This window comes from Mobula hypostoma, chromosome 6, assembly GCF_963921235.1.
Source record: "Mobula hypostoma chromosome 6, sMobHyp1.1, whole genome shotgun sequence".
NCBI lineage: Eukaryota > Metazoa > Chordata > Chondrichthyes > Myliobatiformes > Myliobatidae > Mobula > Mobula hypostoma.
In genome coordinates this window covers 98,832,072-98,853,196 of record NC_086102.1, presented here as the reverse complement: position 1 = coordinate 98,853,196, position 21,125 = coordinate 98,832,072, and the positions used below count along the sequence as shown (strand labels likewise).

At 43.6% G+C, this 21,125-nt stretch overlaps 1 protein-coding gene across 6 annotated transcripts in view; it reads right to left on the bottom strand.

The window, feature by feature from the left end:
• The window catches only part of hspbap1 (hspb associated protein 1), a 314,662-nt gene that overhangs the window by 255,110 nt on the left and 38,427 nt on the right, over positions 1-21,125 (bottom strand). For 2 of the 6 annotated variants that reach the window (XM_063051317.1, XM_063051318.1), the window contains one exon: positions 5,331-5,503. The exons of the other annotated variants lie outside the window; for them this stretch is intronic. In XM_063051317.1, coding sequence (XP_062907387.1) covers positions 5,331-5,442 — 112 coding nt within the window. In that variant the 5' untranslated portion in view covers positions 5,443-5,503. The remainder of the gene's footprint in view (positions 1-5,330; positions 5,504-21,125) is intronic. 6 annotated transcript variants of the gene reach the window in all.

Genomic DNA, 21,125 nt, shown 5'->3' with positions numbered 1-21,125 from the left:
CTGGTTTCACCTATCAACTTGTGTTTCTTCCTCCCCTCCCCGCACTCTCTTACTCTGGCTCCTCATCGTTCAGCCTGAAACATCGATTGTACTCTTTAGATTCCTTTAGATGCCGCCTGGTCTGCTGAGTTAGAACATAGAACATAGAATAGTACAGCACAGTACAGGCCCTTCAGCACACAATGTTGTGCCGACCCTCAAACCCTGCCTCCCATATAAGCCCCCACCTTAGATTCTTCCATATACCTGTCTAGTAGTCTCTTAAACTTCACGAGTGTATCTGCCTCCACCACTGACTCAGGCAGTGCATTCCACGCACCAACCACTCTCTGAGTAAAAAACCTTCCTCTAATATCCCCCTTGAACTTCCCACCCCTTACCTTAAAAGCCATGTCCTCTTGTACTGAGCAGTGGTGCCCTGGGGAAGAGGCGCTGGCTATTCACTCTATCTATTCCCCATATTATCTTGTATACCTCTATTATGTCTCCTCTCATCCTCCTTCTCTCCAAACAGTAAAGCCCAAGCTCCCTTAATCTCTGATCATAATGCATACTTTCTAGACCAGGCAGCATCCTGGTAAATCTCCTCTGTACCCTTTCCAATGCTTCCACATCCTTCCTATAGTGATGTGACCAGAACTGGACACAATACTTCAAGTGTGGCCTAACCAGACTTTTATAGAGCTGCATCATTACATTGCGACTCTTAAACTCTATCCCTCGACTTACGAAAGCTAACACCCCATAAGCTTTCTTAACTACCCTATCCACCTGTGAGGCAACTTTCAGGGTTCTGTGGACATGTACCCCGAGATCCCTCTGCTCCTCCACACTACCAAGTATCCTGCCATTTACTTTGTACTCTGCCTTGGAGTTTGTCCTTCCAAAGTGTACCACCTCACACTTCTCCGGGTTGAACTCCATCTGCCACTTCTCAGCCCAGTTCTGCATCCTATCAATGTCTCTCTGCAATCTTTGACAATCCTCTACACTATCTACAACACCACCAACCTTTGTGTCGTCTGCAAACTTGCCAACCCACCCTTCTACCCCCACATCCAGGTCATTAATAAAAATCACGAAAAGTAGAGGTCCCAGAACTTGTGGGACACCAATAGTCACAATCCTCCAATCTGAATGTACTCTCTCCACCACCACCCTCTGCCTTCTGCAGGCAAGCCAATTCTGAATCCACCTGGCCAAACTTCCCTGGATCCCATGCCTTCTAACTTTCTGAATAAGCCTACCGTGTGGAAACTTGTCAAATGCCTTACAAAAATCCATATAGATCACATCCACTGCACTACCCTCATCTATATGCCTGGTCACCTCCTCAAAGAACTCTATCAGGCTTGTTAGACATGATCTGCCCTTCACAAAGCCATGCTGACTGTCCCTGATCAGACCATGATTCTCTAAATGCCTATAGATCCCATCTCTAAGAATCTTTCCCAACAACTTTCCCACCACAGACGTAAGGCTCACTGGTCTATAATTACCCGGACTATCCCTACTACCTTTTTTGAACAAGGGAACAACAGTCGCCTCCCTCCAATCCTCCGGTACCATTCCTGTGGACAACGAGGACATAAAGATCCTAGCCAGAGGCTCAGCAATCTCTTCTCTCGCCTCGTGGAGCAGCCTGGGGAATATTCCATCAGGCCCCAGGGACTTATCTGTCCTAATGTATTTTAACAACTCCAACACCTCCTCTCCCTTAATATCAGCATGCTCCAGAACAGCAACCTCACTCATATTATCCTCACCAGCATCAAGTTCCCTCTCATTGGTGAATACCGAAGAGAACCTCGCTCACTTCCACAGCCTCCAGGCACATCTTCCCACCTTTATCTCTAATCTGTCCTACCTTCACTCCTGTCATCCTTTTTTTCTTCACATAATTGAAGAATGCCTTGGGGTTTTCCTTTACCCTACTCGCCAAGGCCTTCTCATGCACCCTTCTTGCTCTTCTCAGCCCCTTAAGCTCCTTTCTTGTTTCCCTATATTCCTCAATAGACCTATCTGATCCTTGTTTCCTAAACCTCATGTATGCTGCCTTCTTCCTCCTGACTAGATTTTCCACCTCACTTGTCACCCATGGTTCCTTCACCCTACCATTCTTTATCTTCCTCACCAGGACAAATTTATCCCTTAGAGATAGAAATTTATCCCAAGAGATCTCTAAACATCGACCACATGTCCATAGTACATTTCCCTGCATAAACATCATCCCAATTCACACCCGCAAGTTCTAGCCTTATAGCCTCATAATTTGCCTTTCCCCAATTAAAAATTTTCCTGTCCTCTTTGATTCTATCCTTTTCCATGATAATTATAAAGGCCAGGGAGCGGTGGTCACTGTCCCCCAGATCCTCACCCACAGAGATCTGTGACTTGACCCGGTTCATTACCTAGTACTAGATCTAGTATGGCATTCCCCCTGGTCGGCCTGTCCACATACTGTGACAGGAATCCATCCTGGACCCACTTAACAAATTCTGCCCCATCTAAACCCTTGGAACTAATCAGGTGCCAATCAATATTAGGGAAGTTAAAGTCACCCATGATAACAACCCGTGGGCTCAACAACAAGCTGTTCTAAAAAGCCATCTCGCAGACATTCTACAAATTCTCTCTCTTGAGATCCAGTGCCGACCTGATTTTTCCAATCTACTCGCATGTTAAAATCCCCCACAAATATCATAACACTGCCCTTCTGACAAGCCTTTTCTATTTCCAGTTGTAATTTGTAGTCCACATCCCTGCAGCTGTTTGGAGGCCTATAAATAACTGCCATCAGGGTCCTTTTACCCCTGCTATTCCTTAGCTCAAACCATAAAGATTCTGCACCTTCCGATCCTATATCACCTCTTTCTAATGATTTAATATCATTTCTTACCAATAAAGCCACGCCTCCCCCTCTGCCTACCTTCCTATCCTTCCGATACACCGTGTATCCTTGGACGTTCAGCTCCCAGAGACATGCATCCTTTAGCCAGGTCTCAGTGATGGCCACAATATCATATCTGCCAATCTGTAACTGTACAACAAGATCATCCACCTTATTTCTTATGCTGCGTGCATTTAAGTACAACACCTTAAGACCAGTATTTGATACTTTTTGCTTTGATTTCACTGCAACTTTATTGCACTGCAACTCATCCCAATGTCTACAGATTCTTCAAATCCTTCCCCCTCCTTCATTCTTTAGTCCTGACAAAGGGTTCCAGCCTGAAACGTCGACTCATCGTTTCCACTGATGCTGCCCGACCTGCTGAGTTCATCCAGCGTACTGTAAGTGTTGCTTTGATCACAGCATCTGCAGATTATTTTGTGTTATTGCTTACTGTACACAGGAGTGTGTAAAAGGGACAAAATTCCTCATCACATTTTCAGCATTTACTGGCTTTTACACACTGATGCCCTCCCTCCACCCCAATCCTCACCTCACAGACGCACTCTCATCCTGCACTGATCACTTTCATCTTTTATTGCTGCTGTTTCACATTTTATACTACTATATGTTTTATAATAGTGCCAGGAAGATTATACTGTGTTACATAAACATGTACCTTGCATGTTATGACAACGTAGCAATCTTCAGGCCATGACACTCAGAGACTAATGTTAATAGTATTTTGTGACTGTATGTGCAAGATTGTAATTATATGTGCCCTGTGTGACTATAGGCTCCTTGGCCCCAGAGGAATGATGATTCGTTAGGCTATATGCAAGTATATGAATGACAATAGACTTGGAACTTTTTCCGAGTAACATTCTTGAGGAAACTGGGGGCACGATATCCTCAAAATAAAACGCAACAATCTGCATTTAAATTTCAAACGATTCTCCCCACCCACCCCCCTACACACAAGCAGCCAAATTCCACCACAATTAATTTTTCCTTTCTTGCCAAAGTTATAGACAGCTCATCTGTAGGAAAAATCAATCCAAAATGGCTTATATACAGTTCCCACTCCCCATCCAATCTGAAGCATGAATGATTCTGCATTACATTTATGTGCAATTTTGACTGCACACTGAGGAAGTACACATTATAGCAAATCATTAGAATGCAGTCCCAATATACCACTGTCTCAGTTATATTTTGTTTTTAAGTGGCTCTTGTGCTTCTGAAATAGCTATTTTCTCCCTCCCTGGTCTAGTGAGCAGAAACCCATCTGCTTCAAGCAGATAAGATGAAGGAGTTCCAAAGCCAATTTGTAGCTGACTCACAGTGACATTTGGTAGTCTGGATTCTTGTAAAATGTACAATTCTTCTCAGCTCATTTCAGGCTAAGTATTAATCTAGAAATCAGATTGCAAAGCATCTTTTTTTTTAAGTGCTAACTGCACAAAAGTTTACTTGTAATTGACTATACTGTCCATGTGAAATAATGCCCACTGCAAAACAACTACCTCTATGCACCAAATTTCAAGATTCACTTAAGGTTCTTTGCCACCCTTTTCAAAATTAATTGGAACTCAAAGCTGTAATTTGCAGTCTCTGTAAAACTAGACACCGACTGTACAAATTTATTGCTGCCCAAGTGATAGATTATGACTCTTTTATTGTCATTTAGTAATGCATGCATTAAGAAATGATACAATATTTCCTCCGGTGTGATATCACAAAACACAGGACAGACCAAGACTGAAAAAAACTAACAAAACCACATAATTATAACATATAATTACAACAGTGCAACAATACTATAACTTGATGAAGAAGTCCATGAGCACAGTAGAAGTTCAAAGTCTCTCAAATGTTCCACATCTCACGCAGACAGGAGAAGGAAGAAAAACTCTCCCTGCCATACCCGACCACGGTCCAACTCTAAGTCATCCGAAAACTTCTTGCTCTGATCACCTCTCCGACACCGAGTACTAAGCGCCATTTCTATCTGAACGATTTGACCTCCATCTCGGTCGCCAACAGCAGGCAAAGCCAGGGATTTTGAGGCCTTCCCTCCCAAAGATTCCCAACCGCGCAGTAACGACAGTTTCAGAACGAGCGTTTCAGAAATTTTTCCAGATGTTCCTCTGTGCTTTCACATCCATCTCCATCAAATCAGAATTGTCCACAGCCCCTATTTAACGGATACGATATCATTTTTCACCGGAGGGCTGCACACGCAGCACTGAAGCATAGAAGCACTGCTTCTCTCTATCTGAGGGTGGAGTCTGTTGACATTAGGAGATCGAACATGATAAACTCAGAAATTGTGAGCAGTTCAAATGTTGTCAAAGTCCTCAGAATGTGCTTAAAGTAGTAGAGTGCTTTCTTCAGGATTTTGCATCTGAAATAATTTAAAGAGATTAGAGATTACCTTTATTTATCACGTGTACATCGAAACAGCGAAACATACAGTGAGGTGCATCATGGACCAACACTGTCTGAATAGGTGCTGGGGCAGCCTGCTTCCAGTACCAATGTAGCATGCCCACAACTTTCTCACCGTAACCCGTACATCTTTTGGGACACGGGAGGAAACCAAGGCACCTGGAAGAAACACACATAGACATGAGGAGAACGTACAAACTCCTTACAGCCAACAGTGGGAATTGAATTCTACCTCTTGCCACCTTGAGGCAAGAGACCTGCTTATTAGCAAAGAGCCAGAATTACTTCCCCTTGTTGGCTCTAGTCTAGGGATGTTGGGGAAGTAACATATAAACAAGTCCACCTTTAGTGTAGTGTGTTGCTTGTGACTGGAAAAGGACAAGGCACACACAGACAGTCCTATTTGCAGTATTTACAGAAGTGATCTAGAACAACCAAATCTAAGTGAGTAATCCAAAAGATCCACAATACGAAATACAAGTCAGAACACGAAGATAAGTTTGTTAATACGGAAACTAGCGCGATTCTTTGACGGTCGATTCTCTCCAGCGTCTCTCGCTCTCTCCTCCCGATGCCGGCTTTTTTTTTAAAATAGCACTCTCTAAATCCCAATTGGAGTGGTGCTAACAATGGGCGGGTCCAGCAGCGCTCTAAATTGAGATTGACAGCGGTTCAGCACATCTGAAACAAGGAAAGCTGGACAGAGAAAGAATAGATAATAGAAACACAGAAGCGCAGTGACACCCCTACCCCACAGAACAAATACGCTTCGACTTTATAACAAAAATAACACAAACTCATGGACCGAGGCAGTGTGTCTGCCAATGCATTTTCACTCCCTTTCTTATAACAAATATCAATAAATTTTGGGCAATGAAAGACCAAAGATCATAAGGCGTTGGTTCTGGGTCTGCATACAAGAGAGATAGATAATGGGACTGTGGTCTATGTATACTACTACGGGGAGAGAGCTGGGATCTATGTAAACTTTGAGGTATTGTAGTGCACCTTGTGCAAGGATTGTTTTTTTTCCCTTTCCTGTTCAACTTTCAACTTTACCACTACCAACTTAGGGCATCCTTTTCCTTCTTTGCTTCTTCGAGAGCTTTCATGTATTCAGACCTCAGAGTGTCAAAAGCCACACGATACCTTTAAGTTTTAAGGTGCTTGGAAGTAGTACTGAGGAGATGTCAGGGGTAAGTTCTGTGCGCAGAGAGTGGTTAGTGTGTGGAATGGGCTACCGGCGACGGTGGTGGAGGCGGATACGATAGGGTCTTTTAAGAGACTCCTGGATAGGTACATGAGGCTCAGAAAAATAGAGGGCTATGGGTAACCCTAGGTAATTTCTAAGGCAAGGACATGTTCGGCACAGCTTTGTGGGCCGAAGGGCCTGTATTGTGCTGTAGGTTTTCTATTGTGATGAGAATACACATAAAATTAAGATGTTTGCTGGCCTAGGTTAGCATCAGTGACATCAGCAAAGTGGTCCGCCACCTGCCCTCAGGGGAAGGAGAGATAAGGAACAATGGAGCAGCGTCTGGAGATGTGTAATGAAGGGACGGGGGAGAGAGAGCTGTCTGGAGCGGCTCCCCCCTTTGAACCTTGAACTGTTTGACGTGATGGACAGGCGATACCCCAGCAGGGGGATAAAAAGGGACCGGTTCGCTAAGGCAAGACACACACGCCACCCGAGGTAACGAGACCCTGGAAGCGGTGCGCCTCTCAGGAGTCGGTGGGAAATACCAGACAACGGCCAGGGTGGAAAGGTACGATCAGCGGGAACCCCGGTGTGTGTCCGCCCTTGCCTGGGTGCCGGGTTCACTGCAGAGGATCGACCGCATCTGGAGGAGGGGTCACAGTCGGTGACCTCAGGTGACATCACCAAGGACCTGCCCAAAAGTTGCTTGTGAGCCATATCGCCGGTCTGTGAGTGAAGCCGTGTCTGAATGATCAGTTGTTCCTGTTCCCTCTCTCTCTCCCCCCACGTTGTCCATCGCCATGGCAACGATTACTGCGAACTGAACTACTAAACTGGACTGAACTTTGAGTCACTTTGAAATTTGGTCATTTACCCCTAGACAACGATAGAGCTTGATTGATGCTGTTATCTTAATTCTGTGCACATGTGTGTTTATCATCGCTGAACTGTTGCATTTATTATCCTTTCGATTACTGTGTTGCTTGTTTCTTTAATAAAACTTCCTTAGTTCTAGTACTCCAGACTCCAACTGAGTGATCCATTTCTGCTGGTTTGGCAACCCAGTTACGGGGTACGTAACACTATGTTCTACCTTCTGAAGCCTGGCTCTTTGTGATACCCTGTCTCAATTCCCTGCGACCAATGTGACCATGAAGAGCGACCTCGGAAAAAACCTAGTGCATCAGAGCAGATGAAAGACTGTGCTGCGCCAGTATCAGGCAGCATGGTCACCGAGACCTGTTCATCTGGCTTAACAGAGTTAGAAACTGGCCTATGAAATAAGAAAGGCATATAGCTGGGATCCAGCTTGGATACTACATCAACCAAAGCCCTAGGAACCATGGACAGTTTTAATCAGACCCACACCTGGAGATTGGTCTGACTGCTGCAGCTGCTGTTTACACTTCAGGCTCAAGCAATCCGCGATTAAATCACCTGACCAGTGACAATGAAACAACATAATACCCTTCCTTAGAATGAGGTGAGGCTGTTTTTCATCTTGAGCCTTAGCGACATTGAATCCTTGCTCACTGCTCTGAGCTACTGCACGATGAGACGCAAACACATTCTTGTGCAGAAGGCTAACACAGTGGCTTGAGATAAGGAATGTACTTTCTATTCATTCGGGTACAAAACAATATGCTCAGGTAAACAGCTCTTAAAATTCTCCAAGCGTATCAACTCCCGAAGAGAAGCAAAATCTCACACCTTATTTGACATGCACCATTTATTGAAAAGAGATGGTCCTTCGCCCTTGCAAACTTAATGTTAAGTCTGAGTTGTGATCTTTCTATAAATTCTAAAGCGTCGTCTATACACCGTGGGCACCAGCTCATATGCACGCAAGACAGCAGCTTTAATAGTCTCATAATTGAGGCTAACAGAGCAGAGCATATCTCCTGTGCTTTCCCCACAAACGAACACTGCAATAAGAGAGACCAGGCATCCTTTGGCCATTTCAAAGATGCTGCTATATGCTCAAAAGCGCAGAAGTACGAATCCACCTCACTCTTGCAAAAAGGTGGCACTCTTTGACATGCTAAACCTCGTCTGTGGGGTCACTGAGTCAGAGCTCACAGCGGGTGAGGAAGCAGGAGTCAGCTGCACAACCGGAACTGCAGCCATAAACTCTAGCTGCCACAGTTTAATCTCCTTCTCAGCCTCTCTCCCCTCCAATCTGTGAACCTCCAGCAGCCAGTTTATCTCAGCTTGTAGCGCATGCTTTTTTTTTCCCCTCTGAGGTGAGCTGCAGCCACGCCAGACTCATGCTCAAACCAGGATCGCACATACTTCACCTTCTGTAAGGATTAACACATAAGGTAGCAGTATGACTTCGGCCCCTGCCTCAGCCTCCACCTACTCAGATTTCAGCTGTGGGTACCTCTCCCCCATCAGTTGCCTGCACACCAAGCACAAAAACGCCACGCTCCATCAGACCTTCAAACACAACATGCTTAATGACCTTTTTCAGGGTTTGTTTCGCCACAGGAATACCAAAGTGCTCTGCTAGGGCCAGCGAGTTTATCTTTACCACATTTGTCTGATTGCGCTACTCTAAAAGGCCTGCACACTAAACTGGTCCACATCTACCCTAAGAGACTGCCACCCAAACAGCAGTGAGTTTAAATACAATGACAGACTTCCACCCAAACAGCAGTGAGTTTAAATACAATGAGTGACTCCAACTAAATCAGCCAGCATGGTTTAAGAGAGCTCTACCTAACCAACAAAAGCTAACTTAATGTCAGCAATTCTTCGAAGGCTTGGGACAGTTTTAAACGCTCAACTCTGAGACAAAATAACCAACTGCATACCCCCACCTGAGATTAAATCCCCACACAGGAATACATTCCACAACAAAAAACATAAAATAACAAAGCAAAATAACAAACTAGTGTTCCAGTGGAAGGAGCAAACACACCCCAGCTGGAACACACCAACTTGACCGGAGAACACTTCATAACATGGTGATCACTCATAAAAGAGGGGAAAAAACTTCCAACTCACCCTTTGCAAAAGAAACTGACTCTAACAGGAAGTATCCTGGACGAGTCCCCAGTTTATGTTACATGCCTTGTTGGTTCCAGTCTAAGGGTGAGGGGTAAGCACCATATAAACAAGCCCTCCCTCCTTGTTGTATGTTGTTTGCTACTGGAAAAGGACAAGGCAGACGCAGGTAGTCCTATTTGCAGTACACTTATTGTATTTACACAAATGGAAACTAGCGTGGTTCTTTAATGGTCGATTCTTCTCTCTCTCTCTCCCTCCCTCCTCCCCAAATGCCTTTCATATACCATGCATTTTCTCAGGTTTTCCAAGGTTGTCGTTACTGACATGTGTAAAGTTCTGTGTGAAGACTTTTCAGCCCAGCTCTCACATCTGGACTGCTGACTCCATAAAGTTCAACTTCCTGTTGACTTTCAAGCCCCTCATTCCTATGTTATTCCAAGCAGTCACAGAAGATCTGACCCAGCTCCCAAGTTTCTATTACAGCTGCATCAGAGGAGTGACCAATGCAATGATTTCCGAAATCTTGGCTAGACCACACTTCAAATATTGTGTTCAGTTCTGGTTGCCTCATAATAGAAAAGATGCCTTAGAGAGGGTGCAAAGGAGGTTTACCAGGATGCTGCTTAGATTATTGAGCATGTTTATTTAGGATAGGTTGACTAACCTAGGGTTTTTCACTTTGGAGTGAAAGAGTATAAAAGGTGACTTGATCATCTGGGTAGCCAGAGACTTTTTTCCCAGTGCAGAAATAGCTAATACCAGGGGTTATAATTTTAACATGATTGAAGGAAAGTATAGGAGGGATATCAGAGGTAGGTTTTTTTACGGAGAGGTGATGGGTGCATTTAAAGCCCTGCCAGGAGTGGTGGTGGAGGCAGATACATTAGCAAACTACTAGATAGGCAGATACTGTAGATAAAAGAAAAATGAAGGGCTATATAAGAGGGAAGGGTTAGATGGATCATAGAGTTGGTTAAACATCATGGGCCGAAGGGCCTGTTCCATAACACAGCAAGAGATTAGGGCAGAATCAGGCTGATCCAATTTTCCTCTCAATCCCATTCTCTTGCTTTCACCCCGTAACCTTTCGTGCCTAGACTAATCGAGAATGATCAACCTCCATCTTAAATACACCCAAAGACCTACAGCCAATGACCAATGATTTACAGCCACCTGTGGCAATGAAGTCCACATATTTGCCACCATCTGGATAAAAGAAATTCCTCCTCATCTCCATTCTAAATGAGGTCCCTCTATTCTGAGACTGTGTCCTCTGGTCCTAGGCTCCCCCACTATAGGAAACATCCTCTCTACATCCATTCTTTCTATACCTTTCAACATTCATTGGTTTCAATGAGATCTCCCTCATTCTTATACATTCCAGCGAGTACAGGCCTAGAGCCATCAAACACTCCTCATACCATAACCCTTTCATTCCTAGAATTATTCTCGTGAACCTCCTCTAAACCGTCTCCAATGCCAGCTCATCCTTTCTGAGATAAGGGGCCCAAAATTGCTCATAACTCCTCACCAGTGCCTTATAAAGCCTCAACATTACATCCTTGCTTTTATATTCTAATCCTCTCAAAATGAATGTTAACATTGCATTTGCCTTCCTTACCACTGACTCAATCTGCAAGTTAATCTTTAGGGAATCTTGCACAAGCACACCCAAGTCCCTTTGCGCTGCTGATTTCTGAATTTGCTTCCCATTTACAAAGTAGTCTATACTTCTATTCCTTATACCAAAGTGTATGACCATGCACCTCCTGTCACTGCATTCCATCTGGCCTCAATGTCTACCTCTTTTGATTTTGCACTTTATCATACACATCGACTGCACTTTTTCAATTGGTATTTCTCTTTTATTCTGTACTATCATTATTTTAACTTATTCTAGCTCAATGAACTATGTGATAATTTAATGCATGCAAGACCAGGCTTATAAAGTTATGAGGGGTATATCAGAGTAGATAGCAGGAATCTTTATTCGAGGGTAGAAATACCAAATACTAGAGGGCATAGCTTTAAGGTGAGGGGGAGTAAGTTTAAAGGACTTTTTTTTCAGACGGTGGTAGATGCCTGGAATGTAATGCCAGGGGAAGGTAATGTGGTACTGTTGTTCAAGAAGCTTTTAGAGGGACACATGAATATGCAGGCAATGGAGGAATACAGATCAGGTGCAAGCAGAGGGAATTAGTTTAACTTGGCATCACGTTTGGCACAGGCATCATGGGCCAAAGGGCTGTGCTGCATTGTTCTATACTTAATTTCACCACAGCTCTATCGTCTGAGGGTTGTCATCCTGATAAGAGAATACCATAAGACATAGGAGCAGAATTAGACCATTTGAAGTTCAGTTGCTTGGCCTTCAGGATGAGGTACTGGATTAGACATTGGCTTCACAGGCGAGCCAGAGCGTGGTAGTAAATGGTTGTCTCTCTGACTGGAGGCCTGTGACAAGTTGAGTGCCACAGGGATCAGTGCTGGGTCCATTGTTGTTTGTCATCTATATCAATGATCTGGATGATAATGTGGGTAACTGGATCAGCAAATTTGCAGCTGACACCAAGATTGGGGGTGCTGTGGACAGTGAAGAAGACTATCAAAGCATGCAAAGCAATCTTGACCAGCTGGAAAAATGGGCTGAAAAATGGCAGGTGGAATTTAACGCAGACAAGTGTGAGGTTGTCTCATACACAGTGAGCGAAAGGACACTGTAATAGAACAATGCGATCTGGGAATACAGGTCCATAGTTCATTGAAAGTAGCATCACAGGTAGATAGGGTCCTTAAGAAAGCTTTTGGCACATTGGCTTTCATAGATCAAAGTACTGAGTTCAAGAATTGGGATGTAATGTTGAAGTTGCATAAGACCTTGGTGAGGCCTAATTTGTAGAATTGTATACAGTTTTGGTCACCTACCTACAGGAAAGATGTTACTACGATTGAAGGAGTACAGAGAAAATTTACAAGGATGTTACCGGGACTGGAGGCACCGAGTTATGAGGAAAGATTGAATAGGTTACATTATTCCCTACGGTAGAAGATTGAGGGGAGATTTGATAGAGGTATACAAAATTATGGGCGGTATAAATAGGTAAAAGCAAGCACCTGAGGTTGGGTGAGATACAACTAGAGGTCATTGGTGAAGGGTAAAAGGTGAAATGTTTAATGGCAACATAAGGGATAACTTCTTCACTCAGAGGGTGGTGAGAGTGCGGAACAAATTGGCAGTACATATGGCGGATGCGATTTCAATTTCAACGTTTAAGAGAAGTTTGGACAGGTACATAGATGAGAGGGGTGTGGAGAACTTTGGTCCGGGTACAGGTGGATGGGACTTGGCAGTTTAAATGGTCTGGTACAGACTATATGGGCCGAAGGGCCTGTTTCTGTGCTGTAGTTTTCCATAAATCTGATCAAGAACCTATCAACCTGTGGGGTGGTGGAGTGGATATCCGTCTCTACCAAAGAAGGCATAAGGTGCTCCATCCCTCTGCTAGCCTGCAGGTCAGCCTTGGGCAAGGTGTACCTGCTTAGCTCCCCTGATCAGCGTTACGTGAATCTGTGGGAGCAGGTAGTGTATGGTCGTATGACGATGGTGCATATCACAGTTCCTGGTTATGCCACTACTCCTGTCCTGTAAAGACACTGCCCAGAAGAAGGCAATGGCAAACCACTTCTGTAGAAAAATTTGCCAAACAGTCATGGAAAGACCATAATCACCCATGTACGACGTGGCACAAAAATGAATCAACATGTGCTTTAAATGTACTCAGTGACTTAGCCTCCACAGCTGTCTGTAGAAAATGAATTCCACCAGCTTCCCGCTCTAAACGGGCATCCCTCTATTCTGAGGCTGTGCCTTCTGGTCCTAGACTCCCCCATTACAGGAAACATCCTCTCCACATCCACTCTACTTAGGCCTTTCAATAATCGATAGGTTTTGATAGCCACCATTGAGCACATCAACCAGAAGCGCTGCCACAAGAAAGCAGTATCCATTATCATGGACCACCACTATCCATGCCATGCTCTCATCAAGGTGTCGCTATTAGGAAGTAGGTACAGGAGGCTAAGGTCCCACATCACTAGGTTCAGGAACAGCTGTTACCCTTCAACCAGCAGGCTCCTGACGGCATAGATAACTTCACTCATCTCAACACTGAAATGATCAGCGAACTTAACCATAAGACCATAAGACAAAGGAGCAGAAGTAGGCCATTCGGCCCATCGAGTCTGCTCCGCCATTTTCATGAACTGATCCATTCTCCTATTTAGTCCCACTCCCCCGCCTTCTCACCATAACCTTTGATGCCCTGGCTACTCAGATACCTATCAATCTCTGCCTTAAATACACCCAATGACTTGGCCTCCACTGCTGCCCATGGCAACAAATTCCATAGATTCACCACCCTCTGACTAAAAAAATTTCTTCGCCTATTCTTAACCTATGGACTCACTTCCAAGGCCTCTACAACTCATGCTCTCAGTATTTAATTTACTTATTTTATTGATAATAAATTGACTTTGAACTTTGAATTTTGAATCTGTGACAGGGAAATCCAGTGAGAAGGGAGCTTAAATTAGACTGTTCTGTACACAAATAATACAAATCATACAAGTAACTCAGCCGAATGATTCCAAATGCTGGCTATTAACAGCGTGTTACACAGACAAATATAAAATGCTGGAGGAACTCAGTAAGCCTAACTGCGTTGTTCAAGATTACCAGCATCTGCTACATAGACAAGGAGCTTAACTGATTGTTAGGTCACTTTATTTCACCCTACCGCAGAAATTCTCTCCGTTCCACCCTTTGCTCTCCACCAGCTCCTCTGTAACCTAACTAGCTTGTGTCTCTCTCCTTTCTGATAAATGGCCCCAGACCTGAGATATTGTTTCTCATTCTACAGATGAGCATTTCCAGCACTTTCTTTATTTTATTTTTTAGACCTACAGCACAGTAACAGACCTTACCAGCCCAGGGAGCCCGTGCTGCCCAATTACACCCATGTGACCATTTACCCTACCAATGTACTTCTTTGGAATGGGGGAGAAAACCAGAGCACCCACAGAAAATCCACATGGTCATGGGGAAATTGTGGAAACTCCTTACAGACAGCGGTGGAATTGATTCTGGCTGGCTTTTGCTATATTCATATTGTGCTAACCATCACCCTACCATGCTGGCTTTGTTGTATATTTTAGGTTATTAAGTGGAAAAGAAATCAAACAAAAGTATTAAAAAGTTGAATGCAGTCTTGATCCAATTGAACAGGGGAACTCTTGAAGCCTATCTCTGTTTCTAATAAAAATACATTGAAGGTTCTCTCATTGTCATAGATGCCACACCACAGAAACAGGACCTTTGGAACATCTAGTCCGAGCTGAACTATTATTCTGCCTCGTCCCATTGGCCTACATCTGGATTGTAGCCCTCCACACCCATCCTACCTAGGTATTTATCCAAATTTCTCTTAAATGTTGCAACCTCGTTTGACATTTCATATTGAAAGAGGTAAACCAGAATTAGATAACAATTTATGCAAGTGCTTAAAAAATTAGTCTCAGTCTCCTGTAGAATAGAATGAAGACCAGGAATGATAAAATGCTATGAATATCCCTAACTGGAAAACAGTAAGCACATATCTTTCTTAGTCTTGAAAACTGAGACAGGAACAGTGTAATCAGGCAGCCAGACACTTTTGATAGTTTAAGACAAAGGAGACAGTAATTAAGAGAGCAATGAATAGGAGCCAGAGTAGACCGTACAATCTCTTGAGGCTGCTCCGGCATTTAGGACAGTCAAGGCTAATCTAGTCTTGGTCTTGTTCCATGCCCTAAATATGACTCTGCCTCAACTGAGGTAGAAAATTACAAACGTTTATGGCTCAATGAGAGAAGAAACTCCTCCTCATTATAGTCTTAAATGAGTTTCCCCTTATTCTGAAACAACGCTTCCTAATTATGCCCATCAGATTTCTGAACAGGGGCAACACACACAAAATGCTGGAGATCAGCAGGTCAGACTGCATCTGTGGAAATGAATAAACAGTCAATCTTTTGCTCTGTGACCCTTCTTCAAGGCTGGAAAGGAAGAGGGAAGATGGCAGTGTGAAAAGGTGTGGGGAGGGGAAGGACTAGCTGAACGGTGATAGGTGAAGCCAGGTGAGTGGGAAAGATAAAGGGCTGGAGTAGAAAGAATCTGATAGGAAAGGAGAATGGATCATGGGGGAAAGAGAAGAAGAGGCACCAGAGGTAAGTGATAGGCAGGTGAAAAGAAGAGGTAAGAAGTCAGAGTGGGGAATAGAAGACGGAAGGGCGAAGGGGAAAAAATTTAGACCATAAAATATAGGAACATTTGGCCCATCAAGTCTGTTCCGCCATTTCATCATGACTGATCTAATTTTCCTCTCAAGGATGTTGCCTGGATTGGAAGGCATACCTTCTGAGAATAGGTTCAGTGTACTTGGCCTTTTCTCCTTGGAGCGAGAGAGGATGAGACCTGTTAGAGGTGTACAAGATGATTATCGTGTGGATAGTCAGAGGCTTTTTCCTAGGGCTGAAATGGCTAACACAAGATGACATAGTTTTAAGTTGATTGGAAGTAGGTACAGAGATGTCAGGGGTAAGTTTTTTTTACACAGAGAGTGGTGAGTGCATGGAATGGCATTGCTGGTGGAGGCAAATACGATAGGGTCTTTTAAGAGACTCCTGGATAGGTACATGGAGCTTAGAAAAATAGAGGGCTATGGGTAACCCTGGGTAATTTCAAAAGTAAGTACTTGTTCAGCACAGCATTGTGGGCTGAAGGGCCTGTATTGTACTGTAGGTTTTCTATGTTCGATGTTTCTGTTTATCCTGTGAGCATGAACTTCATAATTGAGCATTATGACATGCCCAAAATATTTCACAGCAGCAATATCAAACAAAGTCTTAACAATATAAGAGGCAAATATTGAGAGAAATGCCAGACACTTTTTCCCAGGGCAGAAATGGCTAAGGGGACATAATTTTAAGGTGACTGGAAGAAAGTAGAAGATAAGGTGTCTATACAGAGTAATGGGTGCATGGAACACCCTGCAGGGGTGGTGGTGGAAGCAAACACATTGGAGGCATTTAAGATACCTTAAGATAGGCACATGGACAGAAAAATACAGGGCTTTCTCTGTAGGAGGGAAATGTTAGATTGATCATAGAGTAGGTAAACTGGTCAGCAAAACATTGTGGGCTAAAGTACAGTACAGTATTGTTATGTTCTGTGTTTTAGTATTGCTGATGGCACCTCAGGTTGAGACACATGATGAAGAGTCTCAGCACAAAACACCGACTATCATTTCTATCAATGCTGCCTGACCTTCTGAGTTCCCACAGCATTTTTTGTATGTTCTGGATTACCAGCATCTGCAGAATCTCTTGTGTTCATTAGTTGCTCATCAGTCACTTCCCAGAAAAGAAAAAGGAAAACCAACAAACTGGCAGAAATAACAAAATTATGCCAAAAAAAAACCCAAGTATCTCAAAATTACTGGATAATGAGTAAATATTCAAAGTCTTTGAGTAGCACAAAATGGAAATAGGTTCTTTGTCCATGCTCACTACCTGTACAAGTCCCATTTTCTAGCATTTGACTTGTATCCTCTTGTACTGTGTACATATCTAAAAACTTCTTAAATGTTGTAAGAGTACATACCTCTGACATTCCATCAGACAGCTCATTCCAGATTTCAACCAGTTTCTCAGTGAAATAGTCATCAAATCCTCTCTAAATCTCTTCACCCTCACTTCTACTCTCTGGATACACAGAATTTTGCTAAGGGGAAATACTGTATCTACCATTTCCATGCCACTCAGGATGCTGTTTTTCTGAATCAGATTTCCCCTTCTCCATTCCTTTGTCTGTCTGGCAGCTTCACACAGATGAAAGGCTGCATTCATGAAGAATCTCCCTCAGTGTTCCATTTGTATGGCAACCAGAACAATACACGATATTTTAGTTTTACCCTAACTAATGATATGTATATTTGCACCATAACCATCTTGCTCTGAAATTCCAAACAGCATCTTCTTCACCATTTTCCATAAAGAAATAAGAGTAGAATTAGACCATTAGCCCACCAAGTCTACTCTGCCATTTCATCGTGGTTGATCCATTTTCCCTCTCATCCCCAGTCTTCTGCCCTCTCCCTATATTCCTTCATGCCCTGACCAATCAAGAATCTATCAACCTCTGCTCTAAATATACCCAATGACTTATCCTCCACAGCCACCTGTGACTACGAATTACACATATTCACTACACTCTGGTTAACGAAATTCCTCCTCATCTCACTTCTAAAAGGATGCCTCTCTATTGAGACTGTGTCCTCTGATCTTAGACACCCCCCCCCCACCACCATAGGAAACATCCTCTCCACATCCATTCTATCGAGGCCTTTCAACATTCAATAGGTTTCAATGAGGTCACCCTTCATTTTTCTGAATTCCAGTGAGTACATGACTAGACACATGAAATGTTCTTCATATGGCAGGCATCATTTTCGTTAACATCCTTTGAACCCTCTCCAATTTTAGCACATCCTTTCTTAGATAAGGGGCCCAAAAGAGCTCATAATACTCCAAGTGAGGCCTCACCAGTGCTTTATAAAGTCTCAACATTACATCCATGCTTTTATATTCTAATCCTCTTCAAATGACTCAACCTGCAAATTAGCCTTTAGGGAAACCTGCAAGAGGACTCCCAAGTTCCTTTGTACCTCAGATTTTTAAATTTCCTCTCCATTTAGAAAAAATTCTCCATTTTCTCTCCACTTCTACCAAAGTGCATGATGATAAACTATATTCCATCTGCCACTTCTTTGCCCAATCTCTTAATCTGTCCAGGTCCTTCTGTAGCCTCTGTATTTCCTCAAAACTACTTGTCCCTCCACTCATCTTTCTATTGTCTGCATATTTTGCCATAAAGCCATCAATTCTGTAATGCAAGCTATTGACATATAATGTAAAAAGCAGTCCCAACACAGATACCCCTGGAACACCACTAGTCACAGGCAACAGAAAAAGTTACCTTTATTCCCACTCTTTGCCTCCTGCCAATAAGCCACACTTTATCAATGCTGGTATCTCTCCTGTAATACCATGGGCTCTGAACTTGATAAGCAGCCTAATGTATGGCACCTTGTCAAAGGCCTTCTGAAAATCCAGGAACACAACATCTATTGATTCTCCTTTGTCTATCCTGCTTGTTATGTCTTCAAAAGATTCCAACAAATTTGTCAAGCAAGATTTTCCCTCCAGGAAACCATGCTGACTGCAGCCCATTTTATAACATATCTCCAAGTACCCCAAAACCCCTCTACTATCAACTACAACATCTTCCCAACCACTGAGGTCAGACTAACTAGCCTATAATTTCCTTTCTTCAGCCTTTCTCCCTTCTTGAAGAGTGGACTGACATTTTCAATTTTCCATTCCTCCAGAACCATGCCAGAATCAATTGATTCTTCAAAGATCATTACTAATGTCTCCACAATCTCTTCAGCCACCTTCTCCCGAATCGTAGGTTGTATACTATCTGTTCCAGGTGACTTATCTACCTTCAGGACTCTCAATTTCCCAAGAACTTTAGACCATAAGATATAGGAGCAGAATTAGAACATTCAGCCTCTCAAGGTTGCTCCGCCATTCCATCATGGCTGATCCCGGTTCACACTCAACCCCATACACCTGCCTTCTTGCCATATCCTTTGATGCCCTGACCAATCAGGAAACTATTAAATTCTGCTTTAAATATACCCACAGACTTGGCCTTCACCACAGTCTACAGCAAAGCATTCCATGGATTCACTATCCTCTGGTGAAAAAAATTCTTCCTTACCTCTGTTCTAAAAGGTCTCCCCTCAATTTTGAGGCTGTGCCCTCTGGTTCTGGATACCCCCACCATAGGAAACATCCTCTCCACATTCGCCTTATATCATCCTTTCAACATTTGATAGGTTTCAATGAAATCCCCACGCATTCTTCTAAATTCCAGTGAGTACAGGCCCAAAGCTGCCAAACACTTCTCTTACGTTCTAAATGTAAATTTGCTGGATCAAATAACAACAGCACAAAAAGATCGTTACTTATTATCGTTACTTACCCATTCTGACATATCTATCCACGGCCTCCTCTACTGTAAAGATGAAGCCACACTCAGGTTGGAGGAACAACACCTTCTATTCCGTCTGGGTAGCCTCCAACCTGATGGCATGAACATTGACTTCTCTAACTTCCGCTAATGCCCCACCTCCCCCTCGTACCCCATCCGTTATTTATTTTTATACACACATTCTTTCTCTCACTCTCCTTTTTCTCCCTCTGTCCCTCTGACTATACCCCTTGCCCATCCTCTGGTTCCCCCCCACCTTGTCTTTCTCCCTGGGCCTCCTGTCCCATGATCCTCTCATATCCCCTTTGCCAATCACCTGTCCAGCTCTTGGCTCCATCCCTCCCCCTCCTGTCTTCTCCTATCATTTTGGATCTTCCCCTCCCCCTCCCACTTTCAAATCTCTAACTCTTCCTTCAGTTAGTCCTGACTAAGGGTCTCGGCCTGAAACGTCGACCGTACCTCTTCCTAGAGATGCTGCCTGGTCTGCTGTGTTCATCAGCAACTTTGATGTTGCTTGAATTTCCAGCATCTGCAGAATTCCTGTTGTTCACAAAAACATATTATACCTTTCGTTTTCCATTTCAAAAAGGCTTGGTCCATAACCGAGGGTTGTCACTCTACCCCCTCCCCCAGCTGCCTACCACCTCCCTCATGGTTCCGCCTCCTTCTACTACCCATTGTGTTTTCCCCTATTCTTTCTTCACCTTTCCTGCCTATCACCTCCCTGCCTCCCTTCCCCCACCCCTTTATCTTTCCCCTTACTGGTTTTTCACCTGGAACCTACCAGCCTTCTCCTTCCCACCCTCCCCCCACCTTCTTTATAGGGCCTCTGTCCCTTCCCCCTACAGTCCTGACAAAGGGTTCCGACCCGAAACGTCGACTGTACCTCTTCCTAGAGATGCTGCCTGGCCTGCTGCGTTCACCAGCAACTTTGATGTGTGTTGCTTGAATTTCCAGCATCTGCAGAATTCCTGTTGTTTGCGTTATTTATCTTTTCACCCGTTTATTTCTTCAAGCTCAGCAGGCGAGTGAACTTGGTCCCAACATCAGAGAGAGAAGCGTTCTCATCTCTCCGGCGGTTCAACAAGTTCACTGCCTGATGTCAGAATTGTTAGAAGTCATCAGGCCACTGATACAAAAGAACAATCAGTCTGATTGACACTCCAGCCACCTTAATTAAAGAAAGGAATGTCCTACCTGGCTTGTTGGAGCCACATCTTAATTACAAAGGTAAGAACATCCGTCAAATTTATGTTTTAATTAAGAAAGGAATGTCCTGTTTAATTTCCATCAGGTACTGCCTTTTGTCAAAACTAGAAGGCGTGAAAAGCCAGGAGATATCTTTTGTGGATCTAGGTGACCTTTAACCCTGATCTTGCTCCAAAGAAAGCAGCTGTGAGATATTATTCAAACCC